This window comes from Ranitomeya variabilis, chromosome 8, assembly GCF_051348905.1.
Source record: "Ranitomeya variabilis isolate aRanVar5 chromosome 8, aRanVar5.hap1, whole genome shotgun sequence".
NCBI classification, from domain to species: Eukaryota; Metazoa; Chordata; class Amphibia; order Anura; family Dendrobatidae; genus Ranitomeya; species Ranitomeya variabilis.
In genome coordinates, this window is record NC_135239.1 from 188,408,692 (window position 1) to 188,430,824 (window position 22,133).

General features: G+C 44.9%; 1 protein-coding gene across 3 annotated transcripts in view; it reads right to left on the bottom strand.

The window, feature by feature from the left end:
- Positions 1 to 22,133, bottom strand: part of ERC2 (ELKS/RAB6-interacting/CAST family member 2) — a 1,115,226-nt gene that overhangs the window by 957,030 nt on the left and 136,063 nt on the right. For all 3 annotated transcript variants that reach the window (XM_077278496.1, XM_077278495.1, XM_077278494.1), the window contains exon 3: positions 20,756 to 21,172. In XM_077278496.1, the coding sequence (XP_077134611.1) occupies positions 20,756 to 21,172 (417 nt within the window). The remainder of the gene's footprint in view (positions 1 to 20,755; positions 21,173 to 22,133) is intronic.

Here is a 22,133-nt window from a genome sequence, read left to right on the forward strand (position 1 = left end):
AGGAAGACCAGGGTTCAACCCTGCCCCCAAAAGTGAAGTCTGTTCCGGGAGAGGGGCTGGTCTCTGGCCTATTTGCTTTCTGTGTTCTCTCCTTACAATGGGCACTGTGCATTGAAAAGCATATTCCACAGTGACAAGGATGCTCCTACTGAGCATTCGTGAGAATTGCCAAATGATGCGTGCTCACTAAAGTAGGGACTAGCCCAGCCCTTGAAATGGACATCACTGATGACATCCCATTTGAGTATGTCAGCAGACACTGAAGATTCTCAAAAGAAATGTCATCAAAACAGAAATGGATAAAAAAAAAAAAAAATACAGCTGTTAGGATAGAAAGATAACATTTTAATAAAAATAAATTAAAAAAGCAACTACATTATTATATAAAACTAGCTGTACTACCCGGCTTCGCCCGGGTTAATGACTGCTGTTAGCAAAATAGAATGTGTTAACAAAAATTTATTCTGCACACAAAAACCACAAAACAAATAGATAGAAATGTAATTATTAAAAGGCAAAAACTAAGCAAATAGAAGCATTTCACAACATATATTAGCTTTGTTATACTGAGAATGTCTTTGTTGCCTATATTAACCAATCAGAGCTCAGGTTAATTAACTGTAGCAAAATAGAAGCTGAGCTGTGATTGGTTGCTATTGGCAGCCTGATAAATCCCCAGCCAACAGGAAGCCCTCCCCCCTGGCAGTATATATTAGCTCACACATACACATAATAGACAGGTCATGTGACTGACAGCTGCCGTATTTCCTATATGGTACATTTGTTGCTCTTGTAGTTTGCTTATTAATCAGATTTTTATTTTTGAAGGACAATACCAGACTTGTGTGTGTTTTAGGGCGAGTTTTATGTGTCAAGTTGTGTGTGTTGAGTTGCGTGTGGCGACATGCATGTAGCGACTTTTGTGAGATGAGTTTTGTGTGGCGACATGCGTGTAGAAACATTTTGTGTGTTGAGTTGCATGTGACAGGTTAGTGTAGCAAGTTGTGTGCAGCAAGATTTGTGCATGGCGAGTTTTGCGCGTGGCGAGTTTTATGTGTGGTGCATTTTGAGTATGTGCAAGTTTTGTGTGAGGCAACTTTTGCATGTGGTGCAACTTTTGTACATGTGGCAATTTTTCTGTGTGTGCAAGTTTTGCATGAGGTGAGTTTTCCATGAGGTGAGTTTTGCACGTGTGGCGAGTTTTGCGTGAGCCTAGTTTTGCATATGGCGAGTTTTGCATGTAGCGAGTTTTGAGTGGTGACTTTTGTGTTTCGACTTTTATGTGGCGAGGTTGGTGTGTGTGTGTGGTGAAATGTGTGCTGAGGGTGGTATATGTGTTCAAGCACGTGGTAGTGTGTGGCGCATTTTGTGTTTGTGTTCATATCCCCGTGTGTGGTGAGTATCCCATGTCGGGGCCCCACCTTAGCAACTGTACGGTATATACTCTTTGTCGCCATCGCTCTCATTCTTTAAGTCCTCATTGTTCACATCTGGCAGCTGTCAATTTTCCTCCAACACTTTTCCCTTCACTTTTTCCCCATTATGTAGATAGGAGCAAAATTGTTTGGTGAATTGGAACGCGCGGGGTTAAAATTTCACCTCACAACATAGCCTATGACGCTCTCGGGGTCCAGACGTGTGACTGTGCAAAATTTTGTGGCTGTAGCTGCGACGGTACAGATGCCAATCCCGGACATACACACATACATACATACACACATTCAGCTTTATATATTAGATATACCTGTATGTAATCTCCTGTATATAGTATATACCTGTGTGTCATCTCACCTATATATAGTATATATCTGTGTGTCATCTCCTGTATATAGTATATACCTGTATGTCATCTCCTCCTATACATAGCATATACCTGTGTCATCTCCTCCTGTATATACTATATACCTGTAGGTAATCTGCTCCTGTATATAGTATATACCTGTGTGTCATCTCCTCCTGTATATAGTATATACCTGTATGTCATCTCCTCCTGTATGTAGTATGTACCTGTATGTCATCTCCTCCTCTATATAGTATATACCTGTGTGTCATCTCTCCTGTATATAGTATATATCTGTGTGTCATCTCCTCCTGTATATAGTATATACCTGTGTGTCATCTCCCCTGTAAATAGTATATACCTGTGTGTCATCTCCTGTATATAGTATATAGCTGTATGCCATCTCCTCCTGTATTAGCCCTCGTTCACACGTTATTTGGTCAGTATTTTTACCTCAGTATTTGTAAGCTAAAATGGCAGCCTGATAAATCCCCAGCCAACAGGAAGCCCTCCCCCCTGGCAGTATATATTAGCTCACACATACACATAATAGACTGGTCATGTGACTGACAGCTGCCGGATTCCTATATGGTACATTTGTTGCTCTTGTAGTTTGTCTGCTTATTAATCAGATTTTTATTTTTGAAGGATACCAGACTTGTGTGTGTTTTAGGGCGAGTTTCGTGTGTCAAGTTGTGTGTGTTGAGTTGCGTGTGGCGACATGCATGTAGGGACTTTTGTGAGATGAGTTTTGTGTGGCGACATGCGTGTAGCAACTTTTTGTGTGTCGAGTTGCATGTGACAGGTTAGTGTAGCAAGTTGTGTGCAGCAAGTTTTGCGCATGGCGAGTTTTGCGCGTGGCGAGTTTTATGTGTGGTGCCTTTTGAGTATGTGCAAGTTTTGTGTGAGGCAACTTTTGCATGTGTTGCAACTTTTGTGCATGTGGCAATTTTTCTGCGTGTGGCAATTTTTCTGCGTGTGCAAGTTTTGCGTGTGGCGAGTTTTGCACGTGTGGCGACTGCGAGTTTTGCATGTGGAGAGTTTTGCGCGTGGCGAGTTTTGAGCGGCGACTTTTGTGTTTCTACTTTTATGTGGCGAGGTTGGTGTATGTGTGGTGAAATGTGCACTGAGGGTGGTATATGTGTTCGAGCACGTGGTAGTGTGTGGCGCATTTTGTGTGTGTGTTCATATCCCCGTGGTGGTGTGATTATCCCATGTTGGGGCCCCACCTTAGCAACTGTACAGTATATACTCTTTGGTGCCATCGCTGTCATTCTTTAAGTCCCCCTTGTTCACATCTGGCAGCTGTTAATTTGCCTCCAACACTTTTCCTTTCATTTTTTCCCCATTATGTAGATAGGGGCAAAATTGTTTGGTGACTTGGAAAGCGCGGGGTTAAAATTTCACCTCACAATATAGCTTTGACGCTCTCAGGGTCCAGACGTGTGACTGTGCAAAATTTTGTGCCTGTAGCTGCGACGCCTCCAACACTTTTCCTTTCACTTTTTCCCCATTATGTAGATAGGGGCAAAATTGTTTGGTGAATTGGAAAGCGCGGGGTTAAAATTTCACCTCACAACATAGCCTATGACGCTCTCGGGGTCCAGACGTGTGACTGTGCAAAATTTTGTGGCTGTAGCTGCTACGGTTCAGATGCCAATCCCGGACATACATACATACATACATACATACATACACACACACACACATTCAGCTTTATATATTAGATAGATAGACATTCAGGATTAAGATCAATATTAGTTTCGAACCACCATTTTAAGAATAACCAACCTATTATCAAGCCCAAAAAAAGAGATGTTTTTTCACTCCTAGTTGTTCATTTTCAAAACAAACACCTACTTTTGCTCCTTAAATAAAAGGATAATTTTTGGGCACCTTGTGAGAAAGCTATTACTTCTTCATGTAGCAAAAAACAAAGCTCTCGATTCTCCCAAAACAGGGATAATTTTTGCATCAATTCATGTGTCCATTACTTCTTTCATTTGCGCCACCTGGGTATCCGTGTATGAGCACCAGCAGGGCAGGCATCTGCCCATTAAAAGGGATAATTCTTAGAACCTTTTTGACAGATTAAGTAGCCTAAAAAGTAGTTTACTGCAGTTAGTTGTTAAATAGAATGTAGGTTACCAGTAATTTCTATTCCTTTTTTCCCTATGCAGAATGGTTGAGTTCACTTGGACAGTAATAAGGCTTTTTGCAAAGAGCTCAAAATTGGTTCAATACAGTCCTAGGAGATAGAGTATTTTTCAGGCAATTAGAGACTTGTTAGTATTGTGATTCACTGCAATTTACAATTTGGGGGGGGGATTTGGCAAAGCTGGAAAATTTGAATTTCAAACAATTTGCTCATCTCTAATTAATAAATTATTATTACTCTGAGCTGATTGCACTGCTGGACATCTTCCAATTTTAAACGGGAATAAGCATAATGTGTCTTTCATCCGCTGAACTAAGTTTCTTTGGCCGACCACTGTGTGTACAGTCATCAACATTGCCATTTCTTGGTGTCCTCAATGTTGAGATATACAGGCGGATACATTTCCCATCATGCAATACCATCAGGGAGGTGTCTAATTGGCTCCAAATTTATTCTGCAGGAGGACAATGGCCACAAACATACAAGCAATGTCATTAACTACAATCTTCAGCGTAAAGAAGATTAAAGAAAGAGTCTTGGAACTGATATGGCAAAACAGAGCCCTGATCGCAACGTCATGGAGTTTGTGTAGGTTTACATCAAGGGACAGAAAAAATTTCTGCAAGCATCTGTGGTTAGGTCTCCAAGATGTTGGGAACTACCTCGCTGCCGAAATTTTTCAACATCTGTGTGCAAGTGTATATAAAAAAAAAAAAAGATATGAGTCTTTGATGTTGATTTGAAGGCAAAAGGTGGTCCCATCAAATATTGATGTGATTTAGATTTCTCTCTTATTAATTCACTTTGCATTTGGTCTCTGGTCCAAGGGTCGGTGATGCAACATGGTGTCAAAAAAATATTTAAACCTTGAATTTTTGAAAGTTCGAGTCCCAGGCAATCCCTGCTTATGTTGCGGCTGTCTAACAGCAGCGAGACATGCAGCAGCGGGCACTCGAACATGTATTTCGAGCACGCCAAAGACATTAGCATACGAGCATGAACGGATAACACCTTATCTGAGCATGCTGCCTCATCGCTAGTGATCATTCCCGCAATTATCTCTCACTGGACACCTAAATTCCTCATAGTGACAAGCATTACAGTTTTCTTAAAGCTGTCAATGTAACATCTCGCTTAAACAGTATAATTTCAATGGCCACAAAAATGGAATAAAGGGCAAAAAAGAAAAAAATTCAAACAGTTTGTTAAACGTTACATGAATTTTAAATTTTGTCCTAAGTGGAAACTCAACAGTTGTTGCCTCAGGCAGGTTCTTTGATAGCAATAATAAAAGTACTTGATGGTTCTTTGGGTAAACTATGTGTGGTCAGAAAAAAAACGTTGCAAGACCAAACATCTGTACTAGATTTCCACATGATAAAAACTCTATATTCCCTGAAGTTTGCTCGCAGTTATGCAGAAAGATCCAATGTTTATTTGAGACGTTAAAGAAAAAAAAAAAGAAAAGATCATGTACTGAGAAAATATAAATATTGGTGACAAAATGAGACGTTCCGGATGTTTGAATGAAAGGCCGTAGGTTCTTAGACATATCAAGGAGCTAGAAAGAGCAGTTAAAGCAAATACTCCAAAAGTCCAATCCATACTTGTGGAGGTGCTCTTGTAGAATGCCATGGTAAACTCTGGGCAGGGCCAGGTGGCACATACAGAAAGCCTTAATTGGAAAGTCCAACAAAGCCTAGAAACAGAGTTTAGAGAGAACATTAGACCCCGATCAAGTTTGGCATTTCACAAGCAAGTTTCAATAAAGTCTCTTTCTCCAGCAGCATGAGACAGGACAGGTGATTATCTGATCCCTTGTGTAAGGGTACCGTCACACATTGAAATTTCCATCGCTACGACGTTACGATTCGTGACGTTCTAGCGATATCGTTACTATATCGCTGTGTCTGACACGCTACTGCGATCAGACACCCTGCTGAGAATCGTACGTCGTAGCAGATCGTTTGGAACTTTCTTTCGTCGCTTGATCACCCGCTGACATCGCTGGATCGTTGTGTGTGACAGCGATCCAGCGATGTCTTCGCTTGTAACCAGGGTAAACATCGGGTAACTAAGCGCAGGGCCGCGCTTAGTAACCCGATGTTTACCCTGGTTACAAGCGTAAACGTAAAAAAACAAACCGTACATACTCACCCGTCGGTGTCCTTCAGGTCCCTTGCCGTCTGCTTCCTGCTCTGAGTGCCGGCCGGAAAGTGAGAGCAGAGCGCAGCGGTGCTGCGATCTGCTCTCACTGTACGGCTGCACTCAGAGCAGGAAGCAGACGGCAAGGGACCTGAAGGACACCGACGGGTGAGTATGTACGGTTTGTTTTTTTACGTTTACGCTGGTAACCAGGGTAAACATCGGGTTACTAAGCGCGGCCCTGCGCTTAGTTACCCGATGTTTACCCTGGTTACCCGGGGACTTCGGCATCGCTCCAGCGCCGTGATTGCAACGTGTGACCGCAGTCTACGACGCTGGAGCGATAATCATACGATCGCTGCGACGTCACGGATCGTGCCGTCGTAGCGATGAAAATGGTACTGTGTGACGGTACCCTAAGATCTTTACTTACATGCTTATTGTTTGATCACAGGGTATCTATTTCTGCATATTACTGCTAGTGGTACCTGTGCTGCATTTTTTGCACATTCTTGCAATTTTGCGCACTTTACATCTTTTGTTGCCTTATTGCACATTGAATTGTTATATCCGGCTATGCATATAATCATGCACTTGACCATTTGGACCTGATTATTGTATAGATGACCTCAGTCCAGCTGGATATTTTCCATGCTTGCTTTCACATTGACTTTGAGTGGGCCATTTGAGGATTTGACTTATAACATCATTTTGTCTAGTCCGCAGTATTTTGCTTTCTGTGTCTTGTTTTTAAACTTGTTATTTTGGCTTGTTGCTCATAATAAATATGATTTTTGTTCTTTACGCTTAATGACCACTTTCTTCTACGTAGTGCCTTTCTCTCCAGTGTTCACATGTACTTTGCCTGCACTATGTGATTTCTGGATCCCAGATACTTAAGCCTTGGTGGCGCCCTCTTACATTTGGCCCATACTTGTCCAAGGGACAATCCTAAAAGTGTGCAGTGCATGACTTGTGAGAATTCAGAAGCCTGCAGCCCCCTATGGTGACTGTAGACTTTTATTTCAAACCAGGACGCACCCTTTAATTGTAAAATGAAGCCCTGTAGCCAGTCCGAACAGAGTGTAATATACTCACTGTCAGGATTCAGCTCTGCTTGCAGGTTCCAGCAGTCATCACATGGTCGCTTCACTCATATGCAATTTTCATACTTATGTTGCTACGTGACAATGAGCTCTTTTTCTTCTCTCAGTTTTTCACTGAACATTGAATTAGGGAGAGCAGCTCGTCGGCACGCGACCAAGTGTGCAAATCGCCTATGTTTAGGGAGGAGTTGGGCGCCAAATTGAATTCTTGCTCCACGTGCCAGAAAAACCTAGATATACCTCTGGGCTCTGTCTCTTTGCCTGTTTGTTAATATACATCCAGCTCCCCAGAGTCCTGGTCGTTGCAGTACTGTCGCTCCGCCACTAAGGGGAGTGATGGTACGTCTGATGGCACCTAAGGAGTTCACCTGACCAGGTATCACACATTCCACTTCACACTCCGGCCACCAGGGGGAGCAAAGGGTTCTATGATTAGGCCACTCCTCACAATCTGGTAAAACTGGGGACTGGATAGGAAGTTAGGGAGAAGCTGACTGGGTTTTGCCCAGGTAACATCTAGTGAGAGAAGAGGTTGCTTGGGAAGATTCAGGGGGGTCCCTGTCAGGGGTGGGATCCTGACAGAGGCCTAGCGAAAAGGACAGATTGTTACGGAGCTGCACCTGCACTTCATTGCGGCGGTATCTTAAGAAAGGATAAGAAGCGAGGTTTATTGTGGAGAAGTGAGAAACAAGATCACAGCACAAAGGCGATAGAACCAGTAGGAGTCGTGCCCCAAGAACGGCAACATCCTACTGAGGCGCGTAGCCGGTGGCCGGAACGCCGAGGAAGTATTGGGCTCCACGCATTACTTCAAACCAACGGCAGGGCAGTTAACTCTAGGTTGGCTGTCTCACCTTTTACACCTAATGAAGACAACGGAGGCAATTGTGGGAGAGGGGCGTCTCTAGGGTCCCTCTAAAATAACTCCAGGCCTACCCCGTCATACGGGTGCATCCTATCCATATCATCTGGGGGACGGAGAGAAAGAACAGAAACATACACGACAGTTGCGAGGACTATCCCGTGGTGCTCAGCAGGGAAGTACTACAACACCCAGGCGCTAGTAGGTAGGCACTGATTTCCAACTGCAAAGGGAACTCTGGATGTGCCTTCGGACCGGCCGGTCTCAGCCAGCCCAGTTAACAGCGCTCTGGATTGCTGATGCCGAAGCCTTCAGTAAAGAGGTAGAGACTGCAACACTGTGTCCTCGTTACTTACCACAACCTACACCGCTACCTTCACCTTTTATTGGGCGCCCCTTAGCAGGACCACGGACCGGGTCAGGCCACCGTGACATCCTCAGAACCGAGAGACCCGGTACCGAGTACCCCGCTGTCTTGCGTCTGGGGGCCGCTCCAACTTGGCGTCACGAACAGGATCTACTTAAGCCTGAAGAATCAGGTCATGTGTGCCTTGGAACTGTAATTGAATTGTATTTGAACCGAGATTTATTGCAAAGACTGTGTATTGCTATTTGCCGCCAAAAGTTCCCGCCAAAGCCGCCGCCATTGCAGCGCCACGAGGAGCGAAGAAGAAGAAGGGCATGCCATGGGAGGAGACTATCAAAGCGGCGCCAAAAGTGGTGACCGCCCCCTCCGACTCTTGCTGCAAGATGACAACCTGCCCCGAAGCAGAGGAGAACCGCCCCCTGGATTGCAACGGCAGGAACCAAGACAAGAAGGAGCCCCACCCTGGGAAGATGGCGGAACCTCGTGCATGTGCAGCCGCCGACTTCGAAACGGCGAGGGTGACCAGCGAGTACCAGAACGACGACAAAGTGATCCCGGACTATCCCCACCGGCCGGAGGCGGATCCGAACCCACCGCAGCTGGAGGATCCGAACCTCTTGGAGCCACCGGCGGGGGAGCTGAATCAACCAATCCCGAACATGGAGCCAGTGGATGTGAAGCAATGGAATGCGGAGCCGTGCCGGAGAGACGCCTTGGAGGAACCGCGGTCCGAGCTGCTGCCGACTCCAGTGTCCTCGTCAGTGGAACAGATCGGCATCGATGGAACCACATCAGACGCAGGTATGGAAAGCGCCCCTGCTCTCCTGACTGATCCTGCTCCCGTGACCGCTCTCCATCCCGACAGTGACCGATTCCTCTCCGCTGAGCTGGTAGTGGTAACCCCCGATACTATGGAGAAGCTGGTGCCTCCATTACCGACAACTATGGGAGAACCGCTAGATGTGAGCTCGGAGGGGGTGATCTTCCAATGGAATACCCCGAGGATTGGACCAGACGGGGCTAGACAAGAGGGCTTCAGCATTTCTGTGCTCACTTGGGAACAATATAAACAATGCTTAATTCTACACTGGAAAAACCGAAAGGAGAGAGAACAAAGTGACCCACCGAAAGTACAAAACTCAAAGACTGAACGCGGTAAGAAGGACTTGGTAAAACGGGGGACTGTACTAGCCTTTCACCCGAAACGGGGTTGGGGCTCCATACAAAAACCGGGACTGCCGACTGAAATCTTCTTTACCAGCTACAATGTGAAGACCCCGTTCCGCAACAGATGTGACGATCCGCTACTATGTAAAGGGGACCAGGTGACCTGTTGTGAATTCTGCTCTTGGGCTCCCTCCGGTGGTTGTAAGTGGTAGCGCTGCTGTCTCTGAATCGCAGCATTTATCAGGTGTGTTCACTTTTTGCAATTTTGACTAGGCTATTTAGTCTTGCTTCACCCTTTAGTCAGTGCCAGTTGTCCATTGTTCCTGGAGGATTCACATCCCTGCCTGGTCTCTTCTGCTTGCAGTTCATTTCAACAAAGAAAAGTTCTGGCCTTGATTTTTGCTGTCCACATGCTGTGGCCTTATTGTTCAGCTCTTTTCCATGTTTTTGTCTTGTCCAGCTTGGTCTGTATAAGGATTTGTTTAGCCAAGCTGGTATCTCTGGAGATGCAGATATACCCTCCATATCTTTAGTTAGCTGTGGAGATTTTGTAGTTTCTGTGGTGGATATTTTCTAGTGTTTTAATACTGACCGCATAGTACTCTGTCCTATCCTTTCTATTTAGCTAGAAGTGGCCTCCTTTGCTAAATTCTCATTTCAGTCTGTGTATGTTTTTTCCCTCTCCTCTCACAGTCAATATTTGTGGGGGGCTGTCTATCCTTTGGGGATTTTCTCTGAGGCAAGATAGTTTTCCCTTTTCTATCTCTAGGGGTAATTAGTCCTCCGGCTGTGTCGAGATGTCTAGGGAGCACTAGGTACATTCCACGGCTACTTCTAGTTGCGGTGTTAAGTTCAGGGTCTGCGGTCAGTACAGGTACCACCTTCTCCAGAGTACGTCTCATGCTGCTCTTAGGCCACCAGATCATAACAGTGACCTACACTCGCCATCAGAATGCACAGGGATGGTGCGCTCGGAACGTCCAACGATGCGAGCCTGCAGTGGCGCCACCTGCTGTCCTGACTACGACTAGCCCGGACCTGACAAATTCTGCTACCATCACCACTGTGTGCATTGTTGCTGCTACCGAACTTGCAACCAAAGCTGACATTCGAATCCAGACACCGGGTGACCTGACCGCACCTGAGAGATGAACCGCTGACACCGACATCGCATCAGCCAAGAACAGGGAACCGGAGCTTCCCCGAGCAGGAAGTGTTCGCTACCGGCTGGTGTCTTGCAACCTACTATGAGGATAAACCTTGGAACAACGAAAATGTATATAGTTCATTTAACTGTTTGTCTTCCTGCTGTGTTGCTGCTAATACCCGACCAGGGTTGTCCTTAAAGGGATCCCTTAGTTGACCCGGGATCCCTACGGTTTTTGCTTTTTGTTTTTGCTTTTTTTCATCATTGTTTACAAGGACTGCCGAATCATGAACGGTGAATGGTTCACAAACTGTGTTGTAAATAGTTTGCACCTTCTTAAAGGTGCCCCTTACTGGTTTTACAAAAAGGAGAACTTTTTGAAGAGACTGTTCTTGAATACAGCGCAGAAGTTCTCGCCTTAAACGGACTTGCAGAGAGAGAGTCTGCACTACCTCAAAGAGACTTGGTTCCCTCTTAAAGGGAATGTTCACGTGTTGCACTTAAGTATAATGTTACTTTGAGAATGTTGAATAGTAATGAATAGTGTGTAGTTATTTAAGAAATAATAGGAAATGTTCGATGATGTTATTAGAGGTTGAGGACAGGAAAGAGTTGAAAGCCGAATTTCAATGAAAGTGAACCCGTAGGGGTTAGTGAGTCCTCCTGGAAACCATAGAGAGATGGTTGATTGATCTTATACTGTGAATAAAAATTGAGCTTATAAAAGAAAAGAGGCAGTAGGCCCGGACGAGTAGCCAGGCGGTCCTGCATGTTCGAAATCAGAGAGTAAAGAAAAATGTTGCATTTAGAAAAGAGAAATAAAGACAAAGTTAATTTATATTTTAGAGTTTCATAGTAAGCCTTTAGTGGGTTCAGCTTATACGCCCTTAAAGAAAAGGTTAAATTATTGTTCAAAATTTGCACTTAGTAGATAGAATACCCGGCTGGGTAATGATGGTTATTTATAGTCGAGTTAGTCATAAATGTTATTTATAACCTTGAGTAAAAATGTAAATATGTTTCCCTTTGTAACGTTCAAGTGTCCTCACCTCCCATAAAGGGAAGCTGTTATGAACTGGTGGCCTAGGAGCAGCATGGACGAGCTCTGGAGTAGGTGGCCTCTATACTGACTGCTGTTGTGAATTTGGATTCTGAGCTCCCCCGGTGGCTACTGGTGGAATTGAACTGGTGTCTTCATCTTCTCTGTTCACCTGTTCCCATCAAGATGTGGGAGTCGCTATATAACCTTGCTTCTCTGTTAGTTGCTTGCCGGTCAACAATGTTATCAGAAGCCTCTCTGTGCTTGTTCCTGCTCCTAGACAACTACTAGATAAGTTGGACTCTTGTCCATGTTTGTTTTTGCATTTTTGTTCCAGTTCACAGCTGTAGTTTCGTTACTGTGTCTGGAAAGCTCTTGTAAACAGGAATTGCCACTCTGGTGTTGAGTTAATGCCAGAGTCTTAAAGTAATTTCTGGATGGTGTTTTGATAGGGTTTTCAGCTGACCATGAAAGTGTCCTTTCTGTCTTCTGCTATGTAGTGAGTGGACCTCAAATTTGCTAAACCTATTTTCATACTACGTTTGTTATTTCATCTTAATTCACCGCCAATACATGTGGGGGGCCTCTGTCTCCTTTCGGGGTGTTTCTCTGGAGGTGAGCTAGGACTAATATTTTCCTCTGCTAGCATTATTTAGTCCTCCGGCTGGTGCTGGGCATCTAGAATCAACGTAGGCATGCTACCCGGCCACTGCTGGTTGTGCGTTAGGTTTAGTTCATGGTCAGCTCGGTTCCCATCTTCCAAGAGCTAGTTCCTATATATGCTGATGCTATGTTCTCTTGCCATTGAGATCATGACAGTTTGACCGGCCCACTAAAGGGTTAAAATCCTTGGCTGAGAAAGGAGAGAAATAAGAAGTCTGCTGAAATTTTTTTTTTTTTTTTTTTTTTCTCTCCTAATCTTTGAATGGCTCTGTGTCCACCTGTTTGTAATGGATCTTCAGAGTGTAACTGCAGGTTTGAATAATCTCGCCACGAAGGTACAAAATTTGCAAGACTTTGTTTGTCATGCACCTGTATCTGAGCTGAGAATTCCTTTGCCGGAATTTTTCTCGGGGAATAGATCTGGGTTTCAGAATTTTCGAAATAATTGCAAATTATTTTTGTCCTTGAAATTTCGCTCTGCCGGAGACCCTGCACAGCAGGTCAGGATTGTGATTTCCTTGCTCCGGGGCGACCCTCAAGACTGGGCTTTTTCATTGACACCAGGGGATCCTGCGTTGCTCAATGTGGATGCGTTTTTTCTGGCCTTGGGGTTGCTTTATGACGAACCTCATTTGGAGCTTCAGGCAGAAAAAACTTTGATGTCCCTATCTCAGGGGCAAGATGAAGCGGAAATTTACTGCCAAAGATTCCGTAAATGGTCTGTGCTTACTCAGTGGAATGAGTGCGCCCTGGCGGCGACTTTCAGAGAGGGTCTCTCTGATGCCATTAAGGATGTTATGGTGGGGTTCCCTGTGCCTGCGGGTCTGAATGAGTCCATGACAATGGCTATTCAGATCGATAGGCGTTTGCGGGAACGCAAACCAGTGCACCATCTGGCGGTGTCCACTGAGAAGTCGCCAGAGAGTATGCAGTGTGATAGAATTCTGTCCCGAAGCGAGCGGCAGAATTTTAGACGGAAAAATGGGTTGTGTTTCTATTGTGGTGATTCTACTCATGTTATATCAGCATGCTCTAAGCGCACTAAAAAGCTTGATAAATCTGTTTCCATTTGCACCTTACCGTCTAAGTTTATTCTATCTGTGACCCTGATTTGCTCTTTGTCATCTATTACCACGGACGCCTATGTCGACTCTGGCGCCGCTTTGAGTCTTATGGATTGGTCCTTTGCCAAACGCTGTGGGTATGATTTAGAGCCTTTGGAGACTCCTATTCCTCTGAAGGGGATTGACTCCACCCCATTGGCTAATAATAAACCACAATACTGGACACAAGTAACTATGCGTATTAATCCGGATCACCAGGAGATTATTCGCTTTCTGGTGCTGTATAATCTACATGATGATTTGGTGCTAGGATTGCCTTGGCTGCAATCTCACAACCCAGTCCTCGACTGGAGAGCTATGTCTGTGTTGAGCTGGGGATGTAAGGGGGCTCATGGGGATGTACCTGTGGTTTCCATTTCATCATCTATTCCCTCTGAAATTCCTGAGTTCCTGTCTGACTATCGTGACGTCTTTGAAGAATCCAAGCTTGGTTCGTTACCTCCGCACCGAGAGTGCGATTGTGCCATAGATTTAATCCCGGGTAGTAAATACCCAAAGGGTCGTTTATTTAATCTGTCTGTGCCTGAACATGCTGCTATGCGAGAATATATAAAGGAGTCCTTGGAAAAGGGACATATTCGTCCATCGTCATCTCCCTTAGGAGCCGGTTTTTTCTTTGTGTCAAAAAAAGACGGCTCTTTGAGACCATGTATTGATTATCGGCTTTTGAATAAAATCACTGTTAAATATCAATACCCATTGCCGTTGCTGACTGATTTGTTTGCTCGCATAAAGGGGGCCAAGTGGTTCTCTAAGATTGACCTTCGTGGGGCGTATAATTTGGTGCGAATCAGGCAGGGGGATGAGTGGAAAACCGCATTTAATACGCCCGAGGGCCACTTTGAGTATTTAGTGATGCCTTTTGGTCTTTCAAATGCTCCGTCAGTTTTCCAGTCCTTTATGCATGATATTTTTCGCGATTATTTGGATAAATTTATGATTGTGTATCTGGATGATATTCTGATTTTTTTCGGATGACTGGGACTCTCATGTCCAACAAGTCAGGAGGGTTTTTCAGGTTTTGCGGTCTAATTCTTTGTGTGTGAAGGGTTCTAAGTGTGTTTTTGGGGTACAGAGGATTTCCTTTTTGGGATATATTTTTTCTCCCTCTTCCATTGAAATGGATCCTGTCAAGGTTCAAGCTATTTGTGATTGGACGCAGCCCTCTTCTCTTAAGAGTCTTCAGAAATTTTTGGGCTTTGCTAACTTTTATCGTCGATTTATTGCTGGTTTTTCGGATATTGCTAAACCATTGACTGATTTGACTAAGAAGGGTGCTGATGTTGCTGATTGGTCCCCTGATGCTGTGGAGGCCTTTCGGGAGCTTAAGCGCCGTTTTTCCTCTGCCCCTGTGTTGCGTCAGCCTGATGTTGCTCTACCTTTTCAGGTTGAGGTCGACGCTTCTGAGATCGGAGCTGGGGCAGTGTTGTCGCAGAAAAGTTCTGACTGCTCCGTGATGAGGCCTTGTGCCTTCTTTTCCCGTAAATTTTCACCCGCTGAGCGGAATTATGATGTTGGGAATCGGGAGCTTTTGGCCATGAAGTGGGCTTTTGAGGAGTGGCGCCATTGGCTGGAGGGGGCCAGACATCAGGTGGTGGTATTGACTGACCACAAAAATTTGATTTATCTTGAGACCGCCAGGCGCCTGAATCCTAGACAGGCGCGCTGGTCATTGTTTTTCTCTCGGTTTAATTTTGTGGTGTCATACCTACCGGGTTCTAAGAATGTTAAGGCGGATGCCCTTTCTAGGAGTTTTGAGCCTGACTCGCCTGGTAACTCTGAGCCCACAGGTATCCTTAAGGATGGAGTGGTATTGTCAGCCGTTTCTCCAGACCTGCGGCGGGCCTTGCAGGAGTTTCAGGCGGATAGACCGGATCGTTGCCCACCTGATAAACTGTTTGTTCCTGATGATTGGACCAGTAGAGTCATCTCTGAGGTTCATTCTTCTGCGTTGGCAGGTCATCCTGGCATTTTTGGTACCAGGGATTTGGTGGCAAGGTCCTTCTGGTGGCCTTCCCTGTCACGAGATGTGCGAGGCTTTGTGCAGTCTTGTGACGTTTGTGCTCGGGCCAAGCCTTGTTGTTCTCGGGCTAGTGGATTATTGTTGCCCTTGCCTATTCCTAAGAGGCCTTGGACGCACATCTCGATGGATTTTATTTCAGATCTGCCTGTTTCTCAGAAGATGTCTGTCATCTGGGTGGTGTGTGACCGTTTCTCTAAGATGGTCCATTTGGTTCCTCTGCCCAAGTTGCCTTCTTCTTCCGAGTTGGTTCCTCTGTTTTTTCAAAATGTTGTTCGTTTGCATGGTATTCCTGAGAATATCATTTCTGACAGAGGGACCCAATTCGTGTCTAGATTTTGGCGGGCATTCTGTGCTAGGATGGGCATAGATTTATCTTTTTCGTCCGCTTTCCATCCTCAGACGAATGGCCAGACCGAGCGGACTAATCAGACCCTGGAGACATATCTGAGGTGTTTTGTGTCTGCTGACCAGGATGATTGGGTTGCTTTTTTGCCATTGGCGGAGTTCGCTCTCAATAATCGGGCCAGCTCTGCCACTTTGGTGTCCCCGTTTTTCTGTAATTCGGGGTTTCATCCTCGATTTTCCTCTGGTCAGGTGGAATCTTCGGATTGTCCTGGAGTGGATGCTGTGGTGGAGAGATTGCATCAGATCTGGGGGCAGGTGGTGGACAATTTGAGGTTGTCCCAGGAGAAGACTCAGCTTTTTGCCAACCGCCACCGTCGTGTTGGTCCTCGGCTTTGTGTTGGGGATTTGGTGTGGTTGTCTTCTCGTTTTGTCCCTATGAGGGTCTCTTCTCCTAAGTTTAAGCCTCGGTTCATCGGCCCGTATAAGATATTGGAGATTCTTAACCCTGTTTCCTTCCGTTTGGACCTCCCTGCATCCTTTTCTATTCATAACGTTTTTCATCGGTCATTATTGCGCAGGTATGAGGTACCGGTTGTGCCTTCCGTTGAGCCTCCTGCTCCGGTGTTGGTTGAGGGTGAGTTGGAGTACGTTGTGGAGAAAATCTTAGACTCCCGTGTTTCCAGACGGAGACTCCAGTATCTGGTCAAGTGGAAGGGATACGGCCAGGAGGATAATTCTTGGGTGAATGCATCTGATGTTCATGCCTCTGATCTGGTTCGTGCCTTTCATAGGGCCCATCCTGATCGCCCTGGTGGTTCTGGTGAGGGTTCGGTGCCCCCTCCTTGAGGGGGGGGGTACTGTTGTGAATTTGGATTCTGAGCTCCCCCGGTGGCTACTGGTGGAATTGAACTGGTGTCTTCATCTTCTCTGTTCACCTGTTCCCATCAAGATGTGGGAGTCGCTATATAACCTTGCTTCTCTGTTAGTTGCTTGCCGGTCAACAATGTTATCAGAAGCCTCTCTGTGCTTGTTCCTGCTCCTAGACAACTACTAGATAAGTTGGACTCTTGTCCATGTTTGTTTTTGCATTTTTGTTCCAGTTCACAGCTGTAGTTTCGTTACTGTGTCTGGAAAGCTCTTGTAAACAGGAATTGCCACTCTGGTGTTATGAGTTAATGCCAGAGTCTTAAAGTAATTTCTGGATGGTGTTTTGATAGGGTTTTCAGCTGACCATGAAAGTGTCCTTTCTGTCTTCTGCTATGTAGTGAGTGGACCTCAAATTTGCTAAACCTATTTTCATACTACGTTTGTTATTTCATCTTAATTCACCGCCAATACATGTGGGGGGCCTCTGTCTCCTTTCGGGGTGTTTCTCTGGAGGTGAGCTAGGACTAATATTTTCCTCTGCTAGCATTATTTAGTCCTCCGGCTGGTGCTGGGCATCTAGAATCAACGTAGGCATGCTACCCGGCCACTGCTGGTTGTGCGTTAGGTTTAGTTCATGGTCAGCTCGGTTCCCATCTTCCAAGAGCTAGTTCCTATATATGCTGATGCTATGTTCTCTTGCCATTGAGATCATGACAGACTGCAGACCCTGAACTTAACACATCAACTAGAAGTAGCCGTGGGATGTTCCTGTCACTCCCTAGACACCTCGTCACGGCCGGAGGACTAATTACACCTAAAGGAAGAAACAGGAATACTATCTTGCCTCAGAGAAAATTCCCAAAGGAAAGGCAGCCCCCCACAAATATTGACTGTGAGAGTAGAGGGAAATTACAAACGCAGACTGAAAACAGAATTTAGCAGGAGGCCACGCTACCTAGAAAGAAAAGACAGGAAAGAGTACTGTGCGGTCAGTATAAAAAATACTACAAAATCCACCACAGAGAATACAAAAATCTCCACACCTAACTAAAGGCATGGAGGGTAACTCTGACTCCAGAGCTTCCAACTTGGCTGAGTAAATCTTAACACAGACAAAGCTGGACAAGAAAAAACATAGCAATTCACAGAACTATTAAGTCCACCGCATGTGGACTGCAAAAACAGAGCCAGGACTTATCTTTGATGATTTGGACAATCCAGAAGGAGAAACCAAGCAGAGATAAGGATCCCTAGAAAACAATGGACAACTGGCACTCAATAAAGGAAGGAGCCAGACTAAATAGCCCCATCCAAAGTGGAAGCAGCTGATGACTGTTGTGAAGGACAAACAGCAGCACTACCACTTATAACCACCGGAGGGAGCCCAAGAGCAGAACCCACAACAGAATTCACAACAGGAAGCATTGTTAAATCTACTTGTTTAATTGCATTTCAAAATTTTGTATGTCTTTTGCCAACATGTATTGTTGTTCTTCTTTCCCAGTCCGGGAGTACTGGATTTAACCGGGGGGGGAGTGCAGCGCCCCAGAGTCCTGGTCGTTGCAATACTGTCGCTCCACCACTAAGGGGAGTGATGGTACGTCTGATGGCACTTAAGGAGTTCACCTGACCAGGTATCACAGTCACACATTACACTTCACACTCTGGCCACCAGGGGGAGCAAAGGGTTCTATGATTAGGCCACTCCTCACAATCTGGTAAAACTGGGGGCTGGATAGGAAGTTAGGGAGAAGCTGACTGGGTTTTGCCCAGGCAACACCCAGTGAGAGAAGAGGTTGCTTGGGAAGATTCAGGGGGGTCCCTGTCAGGGGTGGGATCCTGACAGAGGCCTAGCGAAAAGGACAGATCGTTACGGAGCTGCACCTGCACTTCATTGCGGCGGTATCTTAAGAAAGGATAAGAAGCGAGGTTTATTGTGGAGAAGTGAGAAACGAGATCACAGCACAAAGGCGATAGAACCAGTAGGAGTCGTGCCCCGAGATCGGCAACATCCTACTGAGGCGCGTAGCCGGTGGCCGGAATGCCGAGGAAGTATTGGGCTCCACGCATTACTTCAAACCAACGGCAGGGCAGTTAACTCTAGGTTGGCTGTCTCACCTTTTACACCTAATGAAGACAACGGAGGCAATTGTGGGAGAGGGGCGTCTCTAGGGTCCCTCTAAAATAACTCCAGGCCTACCCCGTCATACGGGTGCGTCCTATCAATATCATCTGGAGTACGGAGAGAAAGAACAGAAACACACACGACAGTTGTGAGGACTATCCCGTGGTGCTCAGCAGGGAAGTACTACAACACCCAGGCGCTAGTAGGTAGGCACTGATTTCCACCTGCAAAGGGAACTCTGGATGTGCCTTCGGACCGGCCGGTCTCAGCCAGCCCAGTTAACAGTGCTCTGGATTGCGGATGCCGAAGCCTTCAGTAAAGAGGTAAAGAGACTGCAACCCTGTGTCCTCGTTACTTACCGCAACCTACACCACTACCTTCACCTTTTATTGGGTGCCCCTTAGCAGGACCACGGACCGGGTCAGGCCACCGTGACATCCTCAGAACCGAGAGACCCGGTACCAAGTACCCCGCCATCCTGCGTCTGGGGGCCGCTCCATACAGAAGTAACAAAATGGACTGCAGTGTAATTCTGCAAATATATTACAAGATATGTTTGCATCTTCCACTTTGCATCTGCTCTGAAGAACAAACTGCTGCTCTAACTAGTGAAACACTGCATAACGAAAAAGGAAGATTCATGAGCACTGGTAAGTTTTGATATTTGGGAAAGCGTCCAGTGCAAAAGCATCTGCAGAGTTTTTGGAAATTTAGCATAATTTCACACGAGAACGAGGACCTTTCGTACTAGATTCACAAACATATTAATTACAGAGAACATTTAAAGACAAGTAAAATGAGAAAAATATGTAACAAATAATCTCTATTTACAGGTTAGTGGGAACCAAGGCCAAAGTCACTGCTATTTCATTTAATTCATCATTGGAAAGTGCACAAACCGATGAAAAATAGATTGGTCATTTACTATTTTTGTAAGAGGAAAAAATGTTCACCTCGTCCTCTGTTTCATATTGCAGAATGTTAACTTTGCCTCCTTTCCAGCCTTTAATTCCAAATGACTTTAAAAGTTCAGATCATCACTCATGTTGCAAAGCAAAAAGACACGGGTCTCTTGACCAGGTATTCAGTAACATAAGGTTCTAAAATGCCATAGCTCACAAAATATTCCTAGAGCGGTAGAAATTAATATCAGTACTAACAAACAGAAGAAATGTGGCTTGTTGGGTTTAAGTACAAATATATGTATATATACCGTATATATGTGTTGTAAGAAACTATGAGATTATTTTCTGGATGGCAGATATGTGTCGTCAAGGTGGTTGGCCTCAGTAATGTAAAGTCTGTATAAATGAGCAGGTACGATCTAACTATATAAAGTGCTTCTTGCACAGGATTAGACCGCCATTTTTAATGAAGAAAAAAAACGTTCCATGTTTTTACATCTACTGGATCAAAAAAAAGCTCATCAGTGGGCATGCCAGATGTGGGACCCCATTGATGCAACATTGATGACCTATCCTGTGGATGAATCTTCAATTTGTTGCCACCAGACAGAAAACTCATTTAAGGCCGGGGGTCACACTTGCGAGTTCAATGTAAGAAATTTGCGCGAGTCTCTCGCCTCAATACCTGGCATTGCTGCTGGCGGTTCGGACCGGAGCGTTCAGGTGCATAGAAATACATGCAGCTGAACGCTCCGTTCCCGAGTGCCGGCAGCAGTGCCGGGTATTGATGCGAGAGACTCGCGCAACTTTCTCGCATTGAACTCGCAAGTGTGACCCTGGCCTAAATGTGGTTTCCCCTTCTACAATATCCACATGCCCTAATTTCTCTTGAAGACCTGGGAAAACAGAGGAAAATAAAACAGGTCCCTTACCTCTCTTAGATGAATATTTTCTTTATCCCTTTGATCCAGAAGCACTTCTAAATGGTTAAGCTGTGACTCTGCCTCTAATATTCTTCTTGTTTTCTCATTTTCTTCTTCCATTCCCTTTGAAGGCAATCCTTTACTTTGAAGCATCTCAAGAAGCTTTTTGATGGACTCATCACGGGCACTTAGTGTCTGTTTTTGTGTTTCTATCCTTAGTTCCATTTCTTCTAAGGTTTTTCTAAGAAGGAAAAGTTCTTTGGCCTGCCGGTCATGCTCTGCTTGAAGCCTTCTGAAATTCTCCTCCGTGAGTTCAATTGTGAAATGCTCAGCCCCTCGGTTCCCACTTTCTTGTTGAAGAAGATGGTTAAGGTCCCTCTGAGTCCTCAGTTCATCTTGAAGGGCTTGGATGGTCAACTGCAAGTGCTAGAAGAACACAAATAGAAAGATCTTATAAGTGGTGTATCCAAAGGAGCCACCAGTGAGCAGGAAAAACTACAATTTGAACTAAAAACGCTATAAAACTATATAACTCTTGCCATATTGTAGCAATCTAGAGAAATATTACTAACTACTCACAATCTAAAACACACAGTCAAAACTAACATAATAAAGGACATTAATTCATTTTTGGTGCTCTGTGACTAATGTGAGCTCAAAGTGTCTAGAAATAATTTGTAAATCAAAAACACACAAAACAATTAAGCACCATCAGAACAAGTTAAGATGGGACACATTTAACATGCAGAAAATAACAGCAATTAAATAAATGAATATGATTTTTTTTTTTTAAGCGGCAGGGACAATACTTTGCAAAAATCAAAATGCTTTTGTGCTTTTTGTAAATTACCATTTTCCCCAAAAAACTAGTGCCGTTGTTTATCTAATATGTTTAAACACATTGATTTCTGCAGAAACCGTTGACAAGTGAAAAGAAGGGTTTCCTGATTCTTGTGGGACAGGTGGTCACCATTTCAAAGAAGATGCACCAAAGTTAGAAAAGGTACAAAGAACAGCCACAAAACTGATAAGGTGAATGGAGCATATTAGTTAGGACCTGGGATGAGCGGACCCGTGGAAGTTCGGATTCGGTGAGTTGGGCCAAACTTGAGAAAACAGTTTGGTTTGGGTACCAAAACTTTACCCAGGTCCTAAACTCCATATAAATCAATGGGGACCTGAACTTTGGTGCTGTAAAATGGCCATAAAATGGTCGTGGTAAGGGCTAGGTGGCTGCAAATGGAAACAAAATGAGGGTGAGAACTGTACAATTGCCCTGAAATCAAATGTGGATAGGAAAATTACTTAACATTACATTGAATAAAAAAACAAAATAATCTTGAACCAGGAGGCGGAGGTTCAGGTAGAAGAGTGAAGCAGTGCCTTG